Raw genomic sequence first — 24336 nt, forward strand, 5'->3', positions numbered from 1 at the left:
AAAACTTATAAAATTAGAAAAATGCAAACAGGTTGAGAAATCAACTTGTTCTATTCCACAAGTGACTTAATAGGGTATTTCTTTTATTATCTCCATATTTATACATCTGTATAAGGGTAGGAAAATACCGACTTATCCATGGATTAGAAACATTTTATACTGCACAATTAGAGAAATATATTTTGGAGTGTGAAATATAAAAATAAAAGAATATATTTTAAATTATATAATTTGGAAATATATTATCAATGCTATAATTTAAAATATATTTATGAATTAAGTAATTTTGAAATCTGAATATATCTAAAATTACATATATTTTCAGATTAAAGAATTTAAAATTTATAAATATATTTTAGATTATGTAGTAAATCTTTAATACATTTTCGAATTATATAATGTGGAAATCTAAAAACATATTTTAAATTATATAATTTGAAATATATTTTTAAATTATGGAATATGGAATGTAAAAACCAGAAAATATATTTCATACTGAAAGTACATTACACATTGTGTAATTCTAAGCATATTTCAGAATTCCATAATAAAAAGCATTTTTAGACATTTTTAATGTTCCATGGAGGTGCAGGAAGAAACCATGGTTGTAAAATGTTATTTTCCTAAATGAGTTTGAATATTTTTCTCTTCTTCGTGGATTTGGGGTTATTTTTTTTTTTTCTTTTAGCACATTCATACTTTCCTCCTATACCTCCATAGCTGTTTTAAAAAGTTCAAATTATCCAATTTATTTTGAATTATGCAATTGAAAAATCGAGAATGTAGTCTTGATTATGCAAATTTAGATTATACAATCCAAAAATATATACAAATTATGCAATCTGAATACATTTCTGAAATTGAAAATATATTTTCAATCACACAATCCATTCCATTATGGAATGTATAATTTTACATAATTCATAGATATTATGTTCCACCTCGTCAACATTTCAGTGAAGTAACAAAAATAATATATTAAAATCTTTATTTTTCAGAAAATGTTATCCAAACTATATTAAAAGTTTAGATTACACACTCTATATACATTCTAGAAAAATATATCTTACTTAAAGAATGTTTTAGAATGAATAGTCATAAATGTTATTCGAGATTATGCATCTTGAAACGAAAGAGGATGCATTTTAAAAAAAATCATTCAAAATGTATTTGTAATTCGAAACTTATTTTTACATCTCAGATAATGTCTTCGAAAACTATATAAGTGAGGTAGAAGAAGAAATTATGAAAGTATAAAAAAAACAATTGTTCACCTTAGAATGATGAACATGAATTCCTGGAAAAATATTTGAGTCACATTTTATCTTTCCCAAATGGAGATTGTTAACAGAAGTCTAATTATGGGGATTTACATAATTCAAATTCTTCTTGCATGCAGAGAAAACTCAGTCCAATCACAGTTTTCCTTTATATACTCTTGTACATTTTTACAGCAACAAGAATTTTTACCTTGAGCTTGCTCCAATGGCAGAAGAAGCAATGAAGAGCAGCTTGCAAGACAAATCCAACACACAACAACAACCTTCATTACCACAGCCTCCACTCCCCCTTCAATATTCAACACCATACCCTCCTTATTTAGCTTTCTATTTCCCATCTTCATAAACATTCAGAACTCTAGCCACAATGAACTCAACAATCTTCCAGGCTAAGAATTTCATAATGAATTCTAGTATACTCTAGAATTTTCATTATGTAACTTCAAAACGCCTACTCTGAAATAGTAAAATTGTCCATTCTAAAGGATAATCCCTTGTAGAATATTCAAATAGGTTTCAGATTATATGTTTTGAAACTGCTTTACACTCTTTAATGGCTTCTGGAATGCTCTTCCATCTCAAAATGATTTTCCCGAAGGGATAAGTTTTCTGAAAAGGTGTTGAATTCTCTGTCTTTAATAGGTTTTCCTGGAAGGGTTGTTGAATTCTTTTTGGAATTGATTGTCAGGGAACAGATAAACATTTTGTAAGAAACAGCAGTCTAAATTTTAAAAAAAACTTAGGAACAACTTGATCATTTCATTTTTTGGGAGATGCAGGCCAAGATTCTTACTGTGTAGGAAGAAAGAGCCTTTCCAAACTTGTACATTAGCCAATCTGTGTGTGGCCAAAATCACTATAACTAAAAATGATTATATGAAGCCTAAGGTTGGGAAATCTGATCCTTTCAATCCTGTATTTCCTTTTAATATGGACAATAGGCAGCCAAGATATTTGAAAAAATAAATAAATTGAAGTATTTTCTGGCATAAAAATAATGCCCCTATTCAAAGAAATAAAATGTGATGTTTGATTATTTTTTTTGTATGTTATGTTCTTTCTACATTGTTTTACTTCCTCCAATCTACCCACTGGTGTAGCAGCTAATGATTCCATAACCTCTCAAACAGGGTCAAAATTGTGTTTGATATGGATACTATACATTAATCAAGTGCAGCTTTATTTTTTCGACCAGTTGTTGGTTTGGGCAAGCCATCAAAGATTGATTTTCCAATGGATGCAGTTGAGAGGGACTGCAAATCTGGTTTCAAATTCCACATTGCGGTTGGCCAAATGGATGAGGAGCCACTGTTATCTTGATCCTGTAAACAGGAAGTACTTGATGATTTCCTCACCCTAGATGAACCTTCATTTAGTGTAGCATCCCCCATACCCATTGCCACAGGATTCAAACCATTTTGTTCAGAATCAGTTGCCAATGTGGTTCGGCTAGCTGCTTTCTGTCTCAGAGCTAAGCCCTTTCCAGTTCTTGTAGGAAGAACACCAGTGCTGTTATTATCCTCCCTTAGAAGCAACTCTGGTATCCTGCTAAAGTCAGCTACAGATTTCTGACGTCTCTGGACAAGTTTGTAATTACATTTACCGGAGTCAACTTCCCCGATTATTGCAGCTGATGCATCATTTGATTTTTCCATAATCTCTTCCAAAATTACATTGACCAAGCTTTTAGATTTCCGATGACTACTGAGTGGTCTGTCAGACATAGGTGTGTTTCTGGGGAAACCATCTTCTGAGGGACTTGAGGACCCTTTTAGTCCATAGTAACCCTGGAATGAGCTCATGGCTGGTGAGACCTTCCGGTCAGATGACTTTATTTTCAGGGATTGGAATGAATCAAGCAGATCATGGAGTGCGTGAGTAGGAGAACTTTGATCTGAATTACCATATCTGAAGTGACAACATTCATGGCCTTAAGTGATTTAAATGCTAATGGGAAAGAAATCACACAGTAGTAATAATATAAAATAGAATATTGAAACAAACACAAATAGTGCATATTATAGATCTATTTTTTAATTAAAATTTCTTCTGAAATTTCCACATGAGCCCAATTCCTGTTCACAGAATTTCATATGGTAAGAAATTGATACAAATGACAGGTAAAATTCATAACAAGGCCCAGAGGATACCGAATTACAGTATAATTAAGTTAAAATGCAATTCTTAAATAGCAAGTTAGAAAAAAAAAGCAGCATTTAAGAAACAGAGAAATATATCTTCAACTACCAGAACCAATTTCAACACTATGATGAACAATATTACCCACCATGTCAATTTCCTAAGACCCCTTAACATTACAAACACATTTTACACTGCATTATAAGCAACCGTGATTGCCACAACCATTGCCATAATTTATTCTTAAGCATCCATCAGAAAACAGATTCTCATACAGGTGAATTCACAGTTATCAAAATCACAAAATCTTTAAAACGAGTATGCAGGATTCATCCATATTAATTATCTAGAAGCGAGTACACAGTCATATGATGGAAGAAAACAAAGGCGCCACACATAAAGGAAGAAAAAAACATGATAAATAGTGTTGATATGATAACAGAGCAGAATAAAGGAATAACAGCAATCTCAATGATATTATAGATACAAGAAACTAAACAAACTGAACTAGTGATGGAACAAAGCTAAGGATTTAATTTTGCTCGATGACAGCATAAAAATGGTTTTACAATGACAGAATACAATCTAAAAACTATAGCATTGAATTTCATTCTAGATGCATTCTCAGTTTCCCACATTCACCTTCATTTTCTTGTCAGTCTGTACAAGCATGCCCAACATATGCACTTAACCGAAGCACAATAAATTACTCTGCAGCAAGCTATTTTAACAAGAAGCATGCCCAAAATATCAAACTCCACTATGAAAGCTCTTATAAGGTAAGAAATCAGAAATTCCTCCCCCACCCCCTCCCTTTTGTTGTATACAAGATACTTTTCTCAAATATTTCAGTAACACCAAAAATTATGAGGCAGCATTTGACACACAAATAAAACATAATGGACGTTTTGTTACATTCTCCTTGACTCCACCCTTTGAGTGGAACCAAAATATACCAAATGACTTAAAATTATGTCCTATACTGTACTCTTTTTAAAGTACACCAAACATAGAACATGACCTACATGTTGTCCCTGCCTAATCTGTTCACCAAATGCTCCCTAAGACCTAGTTTCTCGTATTTAATGCTTTTCCTTGATCCAACAAATATAAACATACCCAGGAGTACTGGAACCATTTGATAAACAAGGAGATGGAGGATGCCTTCCAGGTAGCGGAATGTGGAGAGTTTTAAGAGCAAACATTTGATGGTCTGTAACAAGGTTATTCAACTTTTTGACATCTGCAACCTACAATTTTCCAAATAAAATAGAGGTGAAGAAATTACACTTCATTGCACAATTCAAATTGATTAAAGAAAAAACTTAGAAAAATAAAATTCAGCACAGTGCTCCCACCAAAAGTGGTGCTGGAGAAAAGGTCGGAACCGACTAACCAATGAAATCGACAAGGAAATAATAAAAATACAACAAAAAATCCTACAACCATTTAAAAACAGAAAACAATTTGAGTTTTCACCATTATTAATAGTATCTCTTCCTCTTAGTTGTGCCCCAAATTTCCTGTCATTTAAATTTTTCCACACACAAATGATGATTCCAACTAAAACATCTCAAAAGGAGATCTTATCATGTCCGTCCGCAAATCCTAGATTCAATATCCCCATGTACAGTTTCTAATCAGAATTGAAATTTGAACTAGATAATCCAAATAACAAAGCGTTGCATAAAAAGTCAAGATACGTTACCAATCAAAGAGCAATTCTGATTACAAAACAACATCGAAAGAACCTAAAAAAAATCTATCTAAGTTTTGTCATATCATATCAAACATAGGCTGCACCCACATCACACGCCACACACAAAATTGCGTGAATTTGACTCATTTATGGTACCATTTCATCATACGATTCCCTCCTGCATATAGCACCATTTCATCATCAAATTCCCGCTGGCATGAATTTCACTCATCAGCGACCCTCTCTCATCACTAAATTCCCCTTTGCGTGAATCTGACTCACACGGTACCTTTTAATCATCAAAAAAAAAATGACACCCTTTGATCATCAAATTCCCCCTTGCATGAATTTGACTCATACCCTAACCTCTAATCATCAACTTCCCAAAGAGGGTAAACACACGCGCGTGCACTTAAACCATCAGAACCAAGCTGATACAGAGCAGAAACTACAAAATTAAAAAAAAAAAAAAAGATAAAATTGAATTAAAATAATAATAATAATAAAAAGTACCTCAACACCATACTTGATAGCAACACCAACCAAGGTATCAAATTTTGAAACATAGTGTTCAATGTATCCAACTCTGGGAGGCGAAGAAGACAGCGAAGAAGGCTTCGCCGGACTCCGTTCTTCGCTCTGTACCTCTCCGTCGTAATAATCACACACAAACCTATCGTAATAGTATCCATTGCCGTTGCTGTTGCCATTGCCATTGCAATTCTCCTTCCACTTTTCCCTTTCCATCGCGTATTTCAACCCACACTTCAACATCGCAAACCCATTTTCGTATGAATCAGAATCGATCAATCGATTGATCAATCAATGAACAAACGAACGAACGAATGCTGCAACGCTCGAATTCGCGGATCTGTGTTTGTTTCTGTGTTTCTCAACGTTTTCTTCCTTTTTCTCGGAAAACGAAGGAAAAGAAAATTGATTTTTTTTTCTCTCTCTCTTCCTTTTCCTCAGATTTAGTTACAAAGATATTTATTTTTTTTCTCCATTCTTATAAATAATAAATACTCCAATTAATAATAAATGAGAGAAACAAGCTTTTGAAGAAAAAAAAAATCACACACAAAATTAGAATGTAGATATTACGTGTTAATTTGGCATTAGCTTTTTTTTTTGTATACTTTTAGCAATATAATTAGTAATAATTTAAAATTCTCAAAATTTCGATTAACGAATAATAATTTAAAATAATACACAAAATGTAATAAAGATATTATATTGAAAGCTAAAAATAAGAGAGAAGTCAAAATTGCATTTATGGGAAAATGAATAGAAAGAGAATAGAAGAATGGTCACATATTGGTTTTTTTTTTAACAAATGGATAATTTTCTTAAAAGATAATGTGTTAGGATAAACTATTTTACTATAAATAAATAAATGGTCACTTTTAATTCAAGTTATTACTTTTAAAATTTAAATTTATTTATTTTAATGAAATCGTTATTTAAGTGATGATTTTAAGTTTTATATATTAATTATAGAAGTATAATTAATGTTTTAAAACATAAAAGTAATATAAAATTAATTATTTCCTGTTTTATACATCAATAATTTTTAATTTATATATTAATAATTAGTTATGCACTATTTTCAATCAATGTATGTTTTACTATTAGTTAAAAAAACATTTTTTTAATGTTTACCATAATTTATTGTTATTTCATTTTATTCTTTAAATTACACAATAAAAATTCTCTTCAATCACATAATTCCTAATTAAAAAAATTCATTGAGATTATCATCTTAAAATCAACTAATTACATTTTTTTAAAATTAGATATGTAACATGATATTTAAATTGTAATTAATTAATATACTATATATATATCTACAAATTTAATTATTCAATCAATACTTTTCTTTTATTTATATTAATAATTACTTTATACACTACTTTTATATTCTAAAGTATCAATTACACCTATATAATTAATACAATATATATATATATATATATAATACAGTAATTAATTTTTTTTGTCAAGATTTCATTGAAAGAATCAAAGCCATTATTTAAGTGGCTACTTCATAAAAAAAATATAAATAACCACCTAAATGGTGACTTAAAAAAATTATAATTAAAATGACTCTTATAAAAAGAATAAGTCAATTAAGTAATACATTTTTTTGGAATGAAGTCAACTCACTAATGATTTATTCAAATCCCAAACTTTTTTAAGAAATTTACTCATTTCAAGAATTTACAGAAACAAATTTGATAAAATGCTCACACATTCATGTTAGTTTCGATCAAGTGATTAAGTCTCTCTTTAGATTTGCTCATTATAAAAGAAAAAATATATAATTTTTAATATATAAATACTTTTAATTTTTTTTTAAAATTTGTTACCTTTAATTTGTATTTCTAAAATTTATTAAAAAAAATATTTTTTAAATATAATATCAATCAAATCAATTACAAATTTTTCACTTTTTCACTCTTTTTCTTTCTTTTTTTTTCTTTCCTTTTTCACACCCTTTTAATCCAAACTTTTCAATTTTTATTTTTTCTTTTTTCTTTTTTCTTTTCTTTCCTTTTCCACACCCTTTTAATCCAAAATTTTCAATTTTTCTTTTTTCTTTTTTCTTTTTTCTTTTCTTTTCTTTTCTTTTCCATACCCTTTTGAGGGAGAGGATAAATCAAGAAATGAAAAATAAACAAATCAATTTAGTGGAAAAAAACAAACAACACAAGCCAATGAAATAAACTAAACACATTAGAAGAAGGCTTTAAAACCAATACCATATTTAATAGGTCTAGTGATAAACATAATTAAACAATTAATATTTGATTATAACAAGAAGGTTGAATTAGGAATATGAGTTAGGAAGTAATAGAAATCAATAGCCATGTTCTTACCTTCTTTCCATAAGTTTAAGAATGTTAATCAAGTGGAGATGGTCAATAGGAAATGTACAGTTACTTTTTTTTTTGTATTTAAGAATTATTATTGTGATGCCAAAATATTTCATATCATCAAAATCATTTAGAAAGATTTTTTTTATTGTGTGGGTACATTTTTGTTTTTAATTTAATAAATGGTTACTCTAACATTTATTGGGCACATAATGATTCTGACATATGTCTTTTATACATAAATTTGCCTATTGAGTTTATGGTCAAAAGTTTGAGACTTCTCAATGATCATCATTTTTTCTTCTTAAACTTGTTTTTTTCTTCGTCCTAGGATACTTTCTCCTTAGAAATTAACTTTAAATTATCTTTATCCTATTTTAAAGTTTTTTTTTTTTTGAATTTTTTTATTGTATTGATTCTTGCATCTAAGCATGTGCTTATTCTAGACATCATTTTCATAAAGCTTTTAAAACCCTAATTTTTCTTGTATATGACTATACTTTGGAGTAGATTTTACTTGTAGGCATTTGTCACATATTGTTAAAATCACATTTTGATCACAATGTTGGAATACACTCATGCACTTGCGGGATTGATTTATATCTTAAAAAAACTTTGTTCTAAAGTTTTAATTAAAAAAACCTAAATTCTTATAAATATGTTATAGAAAATCTCACAATTTTTCATGGTGAATGATTCATACTAACGCGTGAGGGTGACTACCCTCAACTAAACATCATCATTTTCTTCGTAGTTGATTTTGGGAGAATCTTGTATCTCTTTAGTCATTTTTAACCTGTAATAATATATTGACAATTCATATTTTTTACACCACCATCAATACTATTATTTTAATATATTTTATATCGTTTAATTATAAATTTATCCTTCGTTATATATATATTTATATCTAAATTCATCCATAAAAAATTGTATACAACAACTTCTAGCATTGTCAAATCACATTTGCCAAACTTTTTTATATCATCTTTTCATAAAACACAAATAAATGTGCACCTAACTTGAATGTTTAAATGCATGTAGTTGAAGTTTTCTTACGTCTCTTCTCAAACATCAATCTCTGTGTACCATATGTAGTACATAAATTTGATATACATCTCCATTATCTTTCCAATAAGAGAAATCTTCCCTTATAAATGTGAATGGCTCCACGATAAGATGTCAATGTTAGGACCTTATCTCTAATTACCACATGTGCAATTCACACAATTTTTGCTTATATTCCTCTCTTTTTCCCTTCCTTTTCTACTAACTGTCTTTTCTTCTCTAAAACACCCTAAAATAGTGTATTTAACTTTTTCTTGAAATTGGGTAAAGATCCATTAACAATCCATATTTTGAGTTAACTCAAAGTTGTAAGAGTTGTATAGAAATCTAAAATTTTTGTATATCCTATATCATAAACCCTAATTATATATATATATATATATACTCAAAAAAGGAACGAATCAGATCTGAATTATACACTTATTATATTCTGCTATCTTCACTGAATCTGCTCACAGACACAAGAGATGGACACCAACTCAACATTATTTCTCCCTTTCACAGCAGTGTTCTTTCTCTTCACCATTATCATCTTTCTGAGAGCCCTCACTTCACTCCTCACTCCAAACAAAACCAAACCAAACCTTCCACCAGGCCCTAAAGGTCTTCCCCTTGTGGGAAACCTCTTCCAACTGGGTGCAAAGCCCCACCAGACCCTGGCCACCCTGGCCAAGACTCATGGCTCAATAATGACCCTCAAACTGGGCCAAGTCACCACCATCGTCATGTCCTCTGCAGAGACAGCCAAAGGGGTGCTCCAAACCCATGATCAGTTCCTCTCAAACAGGAAGGTCCCTGATGCAATGAGAGGTGCCAACCATGACCAGTTCAGCTTGCCCTTCATCCCAGTTTCACACCAGTGGAGAGACCTCAGGAAAATCTGCAATGGCCTCTTGTTCTCCAACAAGAACTTGGACGCCACTCAGGAACTCAGAAGCAAGAAGATTCAAGAACTTTACAGTGACATTCACCATAGCAGCTTGAAGGGTGAACCTGTGAATATTGGAAGGTTTGCATGTTCTTTCTTATCAGCAATTGGTGATTCAACTTTATACAAAGAAGCCACATGATAACATAATCCCTTTCAAACAATTACTAAAAATACTAATCTTGACAAAACCAAACTTCAACTTGATGAAAGAATTACATTAAGAATTACATTTTCAAGTGTTTCAGTTTTACTTTTTGTGAGGTTTTTCATGTTAATACCAACTATATTATTATGTTGAATCTGTTTCTGTCTCTGAACCATGTTTTCTGACACCATGAATTGGAAGGTTGGCTTTCAAGACAACAATAAATCTGTTGTCCAACACAGTCTTCTCAGAGGATTTCATTCAGTCTGCTGAAAAAGCAGGGGAGATGAAGGAGTTGGTGGCCAACATCATGAAAGAGGTTGGAAGGCCAAATTTGGCTGATTGTTTCCCAGTGTTGAAGGTGGTTGACCCTCATGGCATCAGAAGACGCACAGGAACCTACTTTTGGAAGCTTTTGAACATCTTCAAGTGCTTGATTCACAAAAGGTTGGAACTGAGAAAAGATGATGCTGGTTACTGCACCAAAAATGACATGTTGGAGGTCATGCTCAACAATGCTCCACAACACACTTCTCAAGAGATGAACATAGTTAAGATTCAACGTTTGTCACTGGTATTTCCCTTTTCTGCACTTTTTTTTTCTCTAATTAAGCTTTCCTAAATGTTCAATCCATGTTACTTTTTCATCTGCAGAAGAAAATATTGAATGAATATGCATATGTTTTATCATAATAAATATATGAAGACAACTTTTATATATATATATAGACAACTTTTTCATCTGCAGTACTGTTGTAATACTCTGCAATCATATTTAATGTTTTCTTTTTTAATAAGTGATGCATTTAATAAAATAAAACATAAAATTTGATTGAAAAATCATACCAAAGGTTTCCTTTTTGAGAAAAAAATGAGACATGTCTGTACTATAGTTTTATGATAAATACAAGAAAAATAATAAAATATTTTTATTCGTAAATTAGAATTAACTTGTACACGTCCACAAGTTGAACAAATTTAAATTGAATTTTTTAATAAATTAGTTTTTATATAAATAATATTACAAGAAAATTATTAAATAAAAACAAATTTTAAATACTAAAATAATTAGTTATTATTTGACTAAATTAAAGATCATTTTAAAAATTAAAAAAAATTATTGATATCTAAAGTATTTTTTATTAATAATAAAAGTTTATAAAATAATTTTGAAATTAATATATAATCTTTAACTACCAAGATTTTTACTACTTACTACTTTATATTATAAATTAGTCTTTCTTAATATTTTAAATATCAATTTAGAATTTAAAATATTAATAACTAAAATTCAATAACTAATTTAAATATTAATTTAAAAACTATTTTATAAATTTTTATTATAATAGAAACAAATTTATATATTAATAATTTTTTAATCTTTAATTAATATCTAAATTAGTTAATATAATTACTAATTATTTTTAATATAAGTTTTAAATTAATCTGTCAAATCAATCATTATACAAATCATGCTTGGTGATGATTTTTCTGATATTTTTTAACCAATGGTTTGCCTTACTTTCACATGAACATTGGATTGGTAGTGAAATGACATCAAGAAAATGAAATGAAAAACATGGTGGACCCAAACTGCATGTGAAAGTCATATATGCTGACAAGTTTTGTTATCCTAAAGGATATTATGTTTTGTCAATACAAATGTAAAAGATCTGAACATTATGGTGATTGAGAACTGATACATTCAATCACTCTACAATTTCATCTATTTATTTAGAATTGTAGTTTTCTTTGTCAATGAAATGACAAAAAGTACTTTTTTTTAGTATCATGAATAAACAGATTATATACTAGCAGTTGTTATTCACATATCATTATCAAATTAAATGCGTATAATGTGTTGTCAGGATTTGTTTGCGGCAGGAACTGATACAGTAACAACCACAGTAGAATGGGGCATGGCTGAGTTACTTCGCAACCCAAATGTTATGTCAAAGGCAAAAGAAGAGTTGGAGAAGTGTGTTGGAAAAGGTAAGATTGTGGAAGAGTCACACATACCCAAACTCCATTATTTGCAAGCAATAGTGAAGGAGACTTTCAGACTGCACCCTGCAGTGCCACTTTTACTGCCTAGAGAAGCTGAAGAGGAATTGGAGATGCATGGCCACACAATTCCAAAGGGTGCACAAGTGTTGGTTAATGTGTGGGCCATAGGGAGGGACCCTAATTTGTGGGACAAGCCTGCTTTGTTTTGGCCTGAGAGATTCCTGGGATCAGAAATTGACTTTAGAGGAAGAAGTTTTGAGCTAACTCCTTTTGGGGGTGGGAGGAGAATATGCCCTGGCTTGTCTTTGGCCATAAGGTTGGTGTTCTTGATGTTGGGATTGTTCATCCATTCCTTTCATTGGGAGCTTGAGGGTGGGATTCAACCACAGGATATCAACATGGATGAAAGTTTTGGACTAACCTTGGAGAAGGCTCAACCTTTGTTAGTTATTCCAATCACACCAAACTAATAGTTATCTGGTATGCTAAATTCTCAAAGTGTTAGAATTGTCAGAAATTTTAAAAAAAAAATAATTGAACATTTTATCGATATGTATTTTATGAATGTCGTACACGTATTAGTGTCTGGTACGTATGTTTGATATGGATACTTCATATAAGAAACGTGTCCCAAACTTCATAATTTGATAGTAGTATGTTGACACATTCTCTCTCTTAATGCATTTTTAAGCATTTTCAATATACAATTTTTAAAATAAATATATAAGTATTAAATAAATATTTTTCTTAATTATCTCTTCAAAATTCCAATAATAGAATCTTGTATAATTTATTAGATTTGATATATTAACACCTCTGCAAATCTTGTATAATTTATTGGATTTTGATATATTAATACCTCTGTGGTGAAAACACACACTTTACACCATGATAAATTAATATTTTATTATTTTTATTTTATTTTTTAATTTAAAAGTATTATTATATTATTATAAATGTCAAATGTATATTTTTTAGGGTTCATGTTGTGAAGAAAATGAATAATGGTTGTTCTCATGGGTTATTTGTGAAGTTAATCGCATCAGAGCATAATAATTGGAAAAATTATTATGTGATTTAAATATAATCTTGATTAATTTTTTCATTATACGGAGTTAAATGTTACTAATTTTATTTCCAAAAACTAAAAAAAAATATTTAGGTAGGTGTCTCATAAAAATTATCAAATCCATAAATTCAAAATTTTATTAGTATATGATAAATTTTCCATACTTTAATAGGTTTCCACCTTGTCTGTTCTTAGAATTCTTTATGAATAGGTACCGTCTACCTATGTATCGCGTTTTTGTTAACATATGGGTTTTGGTTTAGTCTTCCGTATTTTTGTATTTTTTTTTCTTTTGTTTAATAATATTTTTTTCATGTGATGGTAAATGATTGTTGTTACTTGAGGTGTTAGCCTAGCTGAAATCTTAAGTAGCATAGTGATGCCTAACATGAAAGCTTTTATTTAAAAAAAAAATACTTTAGGATCTAAACTTTTTAGGTTAGAGTGATCTTGTGTCAATATAAGTAACAAACAAACAAAAAATAAAAATTTTGCCAATGCAATTTATAACTAAAACAGTAGACTTGATTCATTTTCAATCTAGAATTCACAAATTGTTAATTGTGTACATAGAGAAAAATGAAAAAAATGTGTTAAATATATAAGTAATAACAGATTACCATTTTAAATATTTTCTCTAAATTAAATAAATAATAATAATATTAATATGATATTTAATATAATTTTAAAAATTAAAATAAGTTATGATAACGTATAAAAATAGAGAATGGGTTAAATGCAACATTCATAATTCTAAAACTTATATATAAATATAGAAATAAATTATTATCTAAATTATTTCTCTAAATCAAACATGTTTTTTTTATGTGATAATAATAAGAATAATAAAGTTAAAAGATATCACAAATATTTTTTAGGCTTAGTTAAATTTTAAACTGTTGATAAATTTAGATATTTTTAATTAAGTTTCTATTAAATTTTATTGGTTTAATGAGTATTTTATATATTTTTTAATTTTTCTGTTAATTGAGTGATCTAATCTTATCTTGTCTTGTCATCTAATTTAGTTATTTTCACATGTTATTTGTGTTAATATTAAATAATGTAGTTTTGTAATTAATATAACAATACTTCTGTTGTTGGTTAAGGATAAATTTGAATTCCTTACCCAACTTTGAATTCGTGTTGCTGTAAAGTTATTTCTTTTTAATAGTATTTTTAATACTTTTAAAATATTTTAGTAACTCAATAATTGATTATGTTAAACTCTCTAAATTTTTTAGTAGGACACAAAAAGTGAACCTTATGAAAAAAATATAAGATTTTTTTTTCACATAATAATTAACTATCGCAAAATAGCTTCATCCTACTATAATAATATAATATGTTAATAGAGTAGGTCAAGCCTACGAAGCTTAACATGATACTAAAAATTGAAAAATAAAACATAAATATAATGAATAAGTTTTAAAGTGACACAAAAAAGTAAACATTGAAGTAAGATTAACATTAATTAACATAAAAATAGTGTTGACGTAGTTCACACAAAGATTAATTTAAAGAAAAAATGATTAAAATGAAAAATTAGATAGGAATTTAAAACTAAGATTTAGATTTATATTAGATTATGATTTATGATTACCATTACAATGATATATTGAATTTGGATTTTTGAATTAATTTAAAATATATAATGAATTTTTATTTTTGATTGATATAGATAGTCACTTTAAATAACTTTTTAAACTAAGTTTATTTTTTTCTTATTTAAAATCGACACTATTATTATCTCCTTGACACTAAATTATATAACTTTCACTTTAAAAATTAACTTTAAATTGACACAATTTGAACGTAATAACACCTTAGCTTCCGTCTTTTTGCTCAACATGGTAAAAATTTAATTATTTAATTATCAATTTATGAATAATAATAAAATATGAAATGTAAATATCTGTGAATGTGTAATTTTCGAGTAAATAAAAATGTTAATTGTAGATTAGTATTTTACAAAATTTTGTGTACCAATATATGATATTGGAATTTGGAATTTGTAGTCATCGTTATTGACCTAATATTTTAATGTTCTTGGAATTTGTGGTCAACGTTTTGATCTAACGTTTTAGGTAATTTCTTCCTCCACCATATCAATTTCAGCATGCACCCAATCAACTCTAAAAATGACAAAAATACTCATTTTAAATGACGAAAATAACCTTACACAAAAATGGAAAAATTATTTTTGAAATTTTTATCTGAAATATTTTGGATTTCAATTTTCCAAACATATTTTTGAATTTTGAAATTTTTTATCTAGAATGTATTTTTAGTTTTGTGTTCAGAATTTTTTTCCAGCATGTATTTTTTTATTTCTCAATTATAATTATTATTTTAGATTTTTTAATTTGGAATAAGGGTAGTTTTGGAAATTTAAAAAATTGATTTGGTGGAGGTTAAAAAATTGATATGGTGCAGGAGGATAGTTTTGGAAATTTAAAAAATTGATATGGTGGAGGTTAAAATTGATATGGTGGAGAAAGAATTTGCCAATAACGCTCCATTTTCTATCCTACTAATTGGAAACTATAAAACTTTATAATACATAAACTTTTAGCCTCACAATAATTAAAAAGTCCATAAATTTTTAAAATATATATATATATATATATTTATATATATATATATATATATATATATATATATATAAAGTATACTCTTATATCAAATAAGATCATGGCAACAAGCACATATATAAAAATAAGTATATAGGCAAAATAAAAATATATTTTTTTATTATCATCAATTATATGTAATCAAACATTATGTCATTATTAGAAGTGAAACCTTCTTCAAAATAATCTAAAACTATATGATAAACAAATGTCACATAATTACACCATCTATCTATTAAGGGAGTTATGTGCCTTACAAACTCATGCAATTTTATCATTAATCTTTAGAATTCATTTAAGTTAAAACATAAATACCAAGACACTAAGTAGCTTTTATCATTTATGTAACATATATAATTAAGTAATTATGAAATAATTATTATTAATATTTTTTTAGAGTTTGTTTGAGTTGAAACATAGAGTCAAATATGAAAAATCAAAATACTGGTCAATTTTTTACAATTTTATGTAATATACATAATAAAGTATTCATAACTATAATAAAATTATTAAATAAATTTTTTTATAGATAAAAATAATTAATTATTATATTGACTAAATTAGATAGTATTTTAAAGATAACAAAATTATTGTATCTAAAATAATTTTTATTATAAATAAATATTTTTTAAATTGGTATTTAATTAACTAACCAATAGCTTAAACATTGATAACTAATTATATTCATTTATAAAATATTTATTAATAATAAAAATTATTTAAATACTGATAATTATTTTAATTTTAAAATAATATTTAATTTATTTAAAATAATGACTAATTATTATTATTTTATCTAAAATTAATTTTTATTTAATGTTTTTTTTAATGTAAAATGATTATTCTATTATTAATCATTAAGTTAAAACATAAAAAAGTAGAGCATAGAAAGTCAAAGCACTAGTCAGTTTTTACAATTTATGTAATATATACCTTATAAAGTTATCATGGAATTGATTATTATATCATTAATATCCTTAATTATAATTGATTTGAGTTGAAACATCCAAAAGTATAAAGATAATTTATTTAAAAAATATCACAAATATAAAAATTTAATAAATATTTTCCTCATATAAGATATCTCATTATGTTTAATTTGCGTAAAGTTAGTCAAAAGACTAATGTTCACACAACTACAAATTTGAACATTTTAATAATTAGGTGTTGAAATAAGGCTTATTTTTGGACAAGTTTTCTTAAGCTCTTCTTTTTAAAAGGAAAATTAAAATTAGTTTATTCAGCTTATACATAAATTAATTTATAGAACTTATATATTCTTTTATATTTTTACTTTTATTGTTACACAAACTAATTTTAACTTATGATTTTTTCTAAAAAAATGTATCCTCTAAATAATTCTAAAAAAGTAGACCACATATCACTACAAGAAAATCATGAAATAAAAACCAATTTTTAGAGACCAAAATAATTAGTTACAATAAGAACTAAAATAGAGATCATTTTAAAAACTAAAAAAAAAAATGGTTTCTAAATTAGTTTATATTATTTTCTATTATTGTCAAATAGTTTCTAAATTGGTATCTAATTAACCACTAAGGTTTTAACTACCAATTATTTAGTTTCTAAATTTGGTAGAAAAACCTTGGTTGCTAATTAGATACCAATTTAGAAATTATTTAACAATAATAAAAACTTTTTTTAGTTTCTAAAATGGTCTCTAATTTAATTACTATTGCAACTAATTATTTTGGTTTGTACAAATCTTGTAGTATATACTCTTCTTAATCACAAAACTAAAAAAATAAAATTATATTTGAATATTCTTAAACATTTTTTAATTACAACAAAAATTAATTCTAAATAAAAAAAATCAATTACCATATATACTATCTTACAAACTAGATTATAATCTAAAATAATTAATATTTAAATTCAGATAGTTAAATAGATACTAATTTAAAAACTAGTTTATACTAATGATTCAAACTACTTTATATATTCATAATTTTTTTACTTTACAAAATAATATCTAATTTAGTCAATATAATAAATAATAATAATTTGTTTCTTACTTTACAAAATAATATATAATCTAGTCAATATAATAAATAATAATGGTTTGATTATTTTTTATATAAATATCTATATAAAAAAGTGTTTTATATCTTAGTCCAATCTTAAATTACTATAAAAAAACAGACAAAAATTAGTATGCATGCTAATTTGTAATTAGGTTTTAAAATATTTATTGTGGAATATTAAAAAGTATTTGTGAAGTGATTGTGCTATAAATAGAGCACACCATGGTTTCTCTTTACAAAGCAATAACATTGTGAAAGAAACACCTAAATTGGTTTCTCTCTTGCTACATGAAATCAATAGCAGTGATGATGAGTCTAAGCAGAGTCTTCATTTTCATGGTTCTCCTTTTCTGTTCTTTCCAAGTTCATCATGCAACCTCTTCTTCTTCTTCTTCTTCTTCTTCTGGTGGTGATTACAAACAAGCACTGACAAATTCTTTGCTGTATTTTGAGGGGCAACGTTCAGGGAAGTTGCCCTCCAACCAGAGAGTGAACTGGAGAGGAGATTCAGCACTTCAAGATGGTGAAGATGCTGGAGTAATATTTCTAATCTCATTTCACATTTTCCTTTTTTTTCATTTTGATTTAGAGTTTTTGCATATTACTATGTTTTTTAAGAAGAAAATATATAGTCAAACTCTTATAAAAAAAAATCAAAACTACCAGATATTACCAAACCTTCCAAATTACTATATAAAAGACTGAATTTAAGTGCATAATAATACCATTTAATCTCTCCAATTAATATGTAAGTTTCATATCCTTTTAGATGCATACATACATACACATATATATATATATATATGATTGAAAGGAGATTTTTTACTAAAGTTATTAATTGCAATATTTTTAGAAAGATTTATAACCATTTTAAAAATTAGTGGGGCATGTATATTAATAATATGCTTCTTTACTTTTAGTTTATGTTGAAAATATAGTGAATTGTTTGAGATTATAATTGTTAAAAGTAGGAAAAATAATATTTATAATTGACAACCATTTGTATTTTTTTTATTAAGATTGAATAATTTTGAAATTGTATTGATAAAATCATAATTATAAACTGGGGTCTTTCAATCGGTTTTTCACATTAACATTTTCCTTAATTTTTCATTGTAATGTGAGTTTGTGCGAGAAAATGATTTTTTTTTGAAAGGTTGTAAATGGGTGATTTTGACTCTAAAATTTTTAAAATAATATTTTTATTTTTATGTGAGTCATTATCTAAAAAAAATTGAATGATTAAGTTTAGAAGAACCACTTTTTTTAATCACTTATGGATTTTTAATTTGAAATTTTATTGGTTTTATAAATATCATTCATTAAATTAGAAAAAAAAATTATTTGTTGATTGATATACTAATTATTTGTGAACATTTTTAAATTATATTATCCTAAACGTTAATGTTAACGAATTCTTAGAAAAACAAGGAAAAAAAAATCAGTGTGTAAAACCCCATTCAACGTGACGGTTTTGTAAGTTATCATTAACTTTAAAATATTTTTTAGCTAATCCAAAAGATTAATTATGGTTATTTTTCACAAGTTTTAATGTTATACCTTAATTTTGTATATGTCAGTTTTTCTTTTCTTTTAAAACTTTACTCATTAATTATCAGTTTGTTCCTAAATTTCATACATATCATAGTTATAGGTTGACTCAAAATGAAAACATAAGTTAAACGCATACGAAATAGTGCAAACTTTTGTAACAGAGAAAAATAATTTCCTAAATTAAATATCTCATTACTATTTTATTTAATTTTTTTAATCAGCAAAACTATTTTATTTAATAACAAATCTCTATGATATCAAATCAATGTTTCAACTATTTTATTTAATAACAACTCTATGTGGATGCTATCAAATTATTGTTTATTTGGTGGTTCATCAACTCATAATTGTTTGATCCCATAAAATGATTATGATAAAAAAAAATTAGTGTTAGTTCTATATTAATTTCTATTATTGATAAATAATTTTTAAATTAGTATTTAATTAGTGAAAATATATCTAAATTAAATAGTATATAATTTAATCAATATACCAACTAATTATTATTTTTTTTTTCTAGAATTGAGTTGTATTTGATGATTTTCAACAATTTATTAAAAGAAAAACCTTTTTTACTCAAATATTAACTAATTTTTTCTGGCAGATTGATCTTGTTGGTGGATACTATGATGCTGGAGATAACCTGAAACTAGGGTTTCCACTAGCATTCACCTTAACCATGATTTCATGGAGCACAATAGAGTTCAATGACCAACTTTCCAAGCAGAATGAACTCCAAAACGCACTCAGGGCCATCAAATGGGGAACAGATTATTTGATCAAAGCACACGCCAGTCCGGATGTGTTATACGGCGAGATCGGAGATCCAGATTCTGATCATTCATGCTGGCAGAGACCAGAAGATATGACAACTTCTCGTACCTCTTACAAACTCGATGATCAGCATCCGGGTTCCGATCTCGCCGCTGAAACAGCAGCGGCCCTTGCCGCTGCCTCCATAGCGTTTCAGTCCACGAATACAAAATATTCTTCCACCATGTTACTTCATGCAACACAGGTAAGGATATATATAACACTAAAATACTTTCATTACATGGTTACCTAAACACAATATATTATTTATTAAGGTGTGAGATTGCTAATTTTTAAGACACTAATTAACAAAACTATTTCTTCAAAAACAAAAACAAAAAATCCTAAGTTAAATATTCTATGAATAAAGTTTCTTTGAGACTCTAGTAAAAAATAATCACTCCACGACTGTTTTTTTTATATATAAAATATATATATGAAATTGGTGTCAAGTATTATTATTCTAAATTAGTAACTGAATTTCTAATCATGATATATTCACAACTCATTTATTTTAATAATTTTTACATTTAATTATAATTTTTTTGGTTAAAATTCTCACATAAAATATTATGTATAATTCTCCAGTTGTCAAAGTATAATTTTTTATTTTAATTTTTATTTTTTGTGATAATTTATGGTGATTGTTTTCATTTGCAGTTGTTTGACTTTGCAAACAGTCATCGAGGTAAGTATTCAGACAGTATCCCACCAGCAAGGGAAGTATATTCCAGCAGCGGATACGAGGTGTGTATATATAAATCACTGAATGGCACTAATTAATACTTTTGGGAAATTAAAATTAAATGAAATATGCATATTAGTTATAGTTTTATATTATATATTTAAAATATGTAAAAATTTATTTAATTGTTTTAAGTTAACAATCTTTATAACATTACAACTCAAACAGAAATATTTTTTTATGAAATAAAATAATTTAAAATTATACTGATAGTTGGAGATTCCACGTGAACTAAAAATACTAAAAATTATGTATATTTCGTTTTTATAAGTAAGTGTAAATCTCATCTTATAAACTGTTTTTACGATATTGACTTACATTTGAAGTCTATATCAGAGTCATTTAAAAGTTTATACTAATGAGTGTTCTTCAATCGGACCGTTATCTAACCATCTATAATATATAGTTCTCACACATACGAGTTGGTAGCCTTCGTAGAATAACATTTTTCTTTGTTTTAATTAACAGGATGAACTGATGTGGGCAGCAGCATGGCTTTATCGTGCGAGCAGCATGAAGAAATACCTTGATTACCTGGGAGCAGTGACAGACAGTGGTGGTGTGAGAGCAGAGTTTAGTTGGGATGATAAGTATGTGGGTGCACATATTCTTGCAGCAAAGGTATCATTCAATTTTCACAGATACTAATGTTTAATCTCAAACTATGATATTGTTGAACTTTATGTAATTTGTTTTGAATGTGATGTGTGTGTGTGATGCAGCTTGTTTTGGATGGTAAAGTGAATGCATCAGGGATATGGGGTCAATACAAGTCACAGGCAGAAGAATACATATGCTCCTGTGCTCAGAAATCAAACCAAAATGTGGCAAAAACACCAGGGGGTCTCTTCTGGTTCTTGCCATGGAACAATAACCAATATGTTGCTACTGCAACATTTGTCATGTCTGTTTATTCCAAATATTTATCTTCATTGGGTTCTTCCCTTAACTGCACTGCTGGTGTTGTTACTCCTGATGATCTCACTTCTCTTGTTCGTTATCAGGTACTTCCATTCATCTCTTCTTAAAAACATTTTATAATATATAAGTAAATACAAATATTTACTAGGGTAGAAATGACATTTTACACTAGTTTTATGAGACATTTTATCACCAGTATAAATGTGGGCGTGTAAAATGTCAAATATAACACTAATTGAGTTATGTGACTCTATATTATACCAATTATTCGAGTCAATCGGTGTAATATATGAGCTTACTAACTAGCCATTTAAGTTCCTATATTACATTGGGTGACTCGAATAATCGGTGTAATATATGGTCAATTTCGAGTGATGAGTAAAATTCATATTACACTGATTTTATAAGATGGTAAAAACATTTTATAGCATTTAAGTGGATATAAACTTCATTTTATAGACCAATTTTATAAGATGATAAACATTTTATAATATATAAGTACAAAATTGAATTAAACTTGAAATACAAAATAACTGAAAGTTGTACTCTCTTCTTTGTGGCTATAGGTTGACTACATTTTGGGTTCAAACCCTAAGAACATGAGTTACATGGTTGGATATGGATCAAATTTCCCACAGAAGATTCATCACAGAGGAGCATCAATCATATCAATAAAGAAGGATCCTAGTCCAGTAACATGCAAAGATGGGTTTCCGAAATGGTTCTATAAGAATGCACCAAACCCTAATGTGTTGGTTGGTGGAGTTGTGAGTCCAGATGCAAATGATAATTATGAAGATAGTAGGAATGATTTCCAACTAGCTGAGCCAGCAACTGTTACTTTGGGACCTTTGGTGGGTGTTCTTGCTAGTTTAGCTTAATTTTTTAGAGTTTCACCTTTAATCTAAATCAATATCTTCAATCCTGACATGTATTAGATGATAAAAATGATCTCATATAATATATCAGATAAATTTTCAGTTGTAACTATCTTTTTAGTTGTAACTGTTTTATCATCAGTTGTAACTATCTTTTTAATTGTAACTCTTTTTTCAGTTATGGCTGTTATCGGTTGTAACTGTTACATCAGTATTATGATAATGAGTTTTTATATAATCGGATTTTTGTTGGTGTTGAAATAATATGGATTGAAAGAATTAATAATATATATATATATTTATTTATTTGTAACTCTTCGTTTATGCCAGAATTTTTATATTGCTTTAGTTTCAAGTTTCTTCTATACTCTTATAACTGTAACACTCCATATAATATTTTGCACTAACTAACTCAAAATATTCAATATCTACACGTTACGATAAATTATAATTTATCCAACAGCAGGTTTACGAAAAAAAATCTATATTTACAACCAAAATATGAAATAACAAAATAAACTAGATTTTTCTATCAATCTTGGCTCATCTATTTTAATTTGCATCTTTTTTTTACTTGCATATTAAATAAAATTAAACAATTACATAAAACAAGTAATATAAGATTTGATTCAATATACATTACTACTAGAAAATCAATAAATAAAAAATAACTAATTATTATATTAATTAAATTAAATATTATTTTAAAAAGAAAAAATATTATTTAAATTAGTTTATATATTAATACAAATTTATTTATTAGTTTCTAAAATCTTAATAAATAATTAGATATCAATTTAAAAATTAATTTGTAAACTATTATTAATAATAGAAATTGACTTCAAATAACAATTATTTTTTATAAAAAAATATAATTGAGTGAGTATAGAGTAAATAATTATTTTTTATTTTTAAAATTAATTTTTATTACAATATTAATTACTTTTTTTATCAAGCATATTCGAATTTACATATTAATTAATATTCGATTGATTGATACGAGGTTATCCAAAATCTCTTTATTATCATCACTATTCATTAATACTAAATCTCTCACAATCCAAAACTCTAAAATTTCAATACAAAGATCAATAAAAATCGATGACTTGCAACCACTAATTCAATATTATCTTAATGTACTTTATGATTCAAAGGTAAAGTAATACCAAACTATAACATATGTAGAGTTCACTTCCTTTCTGTTATTTCTTAAATTTTAACCAATATTATCTTATTCTAAAAAGTTTGTATTTTCTTTCAATAATCACAACTTTTTAAATAAGTTACATATCATCTTATTAGGAGCTTAGATTAACTAACATTACACATCCTCAAGACCAGTTGATGAAGAAGTATATCCAGCAAAAAAAAATTGAAAATAATTTAAGATGTAAGTTGCGCATAATCTGTTAATGATAGTGTACTTTAATTATAACAAATTGACCTCATCTTTTTCCCATTAGTTAGCTGATCTCCTATTAAGAGGGAATATAATTTATTTACAAAATCAATTACAAAATCTATTAATTATTA

At 27.1% G+C, this 24336-nt stretch overlaps 3 protein-coding genes across 3 annotated transcripts; 2 read left to right on the forward strand and 1 right to left on the reverse strand.

The window, feature by feature from the left end:
* Positions 1–2233: 2233 nt before the first annotated feature.
* LOC137806015 (uncharacterized) lies at positions 2234–6106 on the reverse strand. Its single transcript, XM_068605889.2, has 3 exons — positions 5632–6106; positions 4539–4669; positions 2234–3188 (listed from the first exon to the last, which is right to left on the reverse strand). The coding sequence occupies exons 1-3, from the start codon at positions 5890–5892 to the stop codon at positions 2444–2446; spliced, it is 1137 nt and encodes a 378-aa protein (XP_068461990.1). The 5' UTR covers positions 5893–6106; the 3' UTR covers positions 2234–2443.
* Positions 6107–9235: 3129 nt separating this feature from the next.
* LOC137806014 (geraniol 8-hydroxylase) lies at positions 9236–12787 on the forward strand. The gene is made up of 3 exons (XM_068605888.2): positions 9236–10071; positions 10340–10712; positions 12007–12787. Exons 1-3 carry the CDS (start codon positions 9530–9532, stop codon positions 12613–12615), a joined length of 1524 nt encoding a protein of 507 aa, XP_068461989.2. The 5' UTR covers positions 9236–9529; the 3' UTR covers positions 12616–12787.
* A 5364-nt stretch (positions 12788–18151) lies between these two features.
* On the forward strand, positions 18152–23090 carry LOC137805718 (endoglucanase 13). The gene is made up of 6 exons (XM_068605651.2): positions 18152–18429; positions 20051–20464; positions 20920–21006; positions 21473–21625; positions 21727–22008; positions 22492–23090. The coding sequence occupies exons 1-6, from the start codon at positions 18181–18183 to the stop codon at positions 22804–22806; spliced, it is 1500 nt and encodes a 499-aa protein (XP_068461752.2). The 5' UTR covers positions 18152–18180; the 3' UTR covers positions 22807–23090.
* The last annotated feature ends 1246 nt before the right edge of the window (positions 23091–24336 follow it).

The sequence above is a fragment of the Phaseolus vulgaris genome, chromosome 3 (genome assembly GCF_051622355.1).
Source record: "Phaseolus vulgaris cultivar YP4 chromosome 3, ASM5162235v1, whole genome shotgun sequence".
Taxonomy (NCBI): Eukaryota; Viridiplantae; Streptophyta; class Magnoliopsida; order Fabales; family Fabaceae; genus Phaseolus; species Phaseolus vulgaris.

Excerpts from the sequence above, each read along its gene's own strand:
- LOC137806014 (XM_068605888.2), top strand. The coding sequence starts at position 9,530 with ATGGACACCAACTCAACATTATTTCTCCCTTTCACAGCAGTGTTCTTT. Across the intron at positions 10,072-10,339 it reads GAACCTGTGAATATTGGAAG|GTTGGCTTTCAAGACAACAA; the intron begins GTTTGCATGTTC and ends ATGAATTGGAAG. Across the intron at positions 10,713-12,006 it reads AGATTCAACGTTTGTCACTG|GATTTGTTTGCGGCAGGAAC; the intron begins GTATTTCCCTTT and ends ATGTGTTGTCAG.
- LOC137805718 (XM_068605651.2), top strand. The coding sequence starts at position 18,181 with ATGAAATCAATAGCAGTGATGATGAGTCTAAGCAGAGTCTTCATTTTC. Across the intron at positions 21,007-21,472 it reads ATTCCAGCAGCGGATACGAG|GATGAACTGATGTGGGCAGC; the intron begins GTGTGTATATAT and ends TTTAATTAACAG. Across the intron at positions 21,626-21,726 it reads CACATATTCTTGCAGCAAAG|CTTGTTTTGGATGGTAAAGT; the intron begins GTATCATTCAAT and ends TGTGTGATGCAG.
- LOC137806015 (XM_068605889.2), bottom strand. The coding sequence starts at position 5,892 with ATGTTGAAGTGTGGGTTGAAATACGCGATGGAAAGGGAAAAGTGGAAG. Across the intron at positions 4,670-5,631 it reads CTATCAAGTATGGTGTTGAG|GTTGCAGATGTCAAAAAGTT; the intron begins GTACTTTTTATT and ends GGAAAATTGTAG. Across the intron at positions 3,189-4,538 it reads AATGGTTCCAGTACTCCTGG|ATATGGTAATTCAGATCAAA; the intron begins GTATGTTTATAT and ends TTGTCACTTCAG.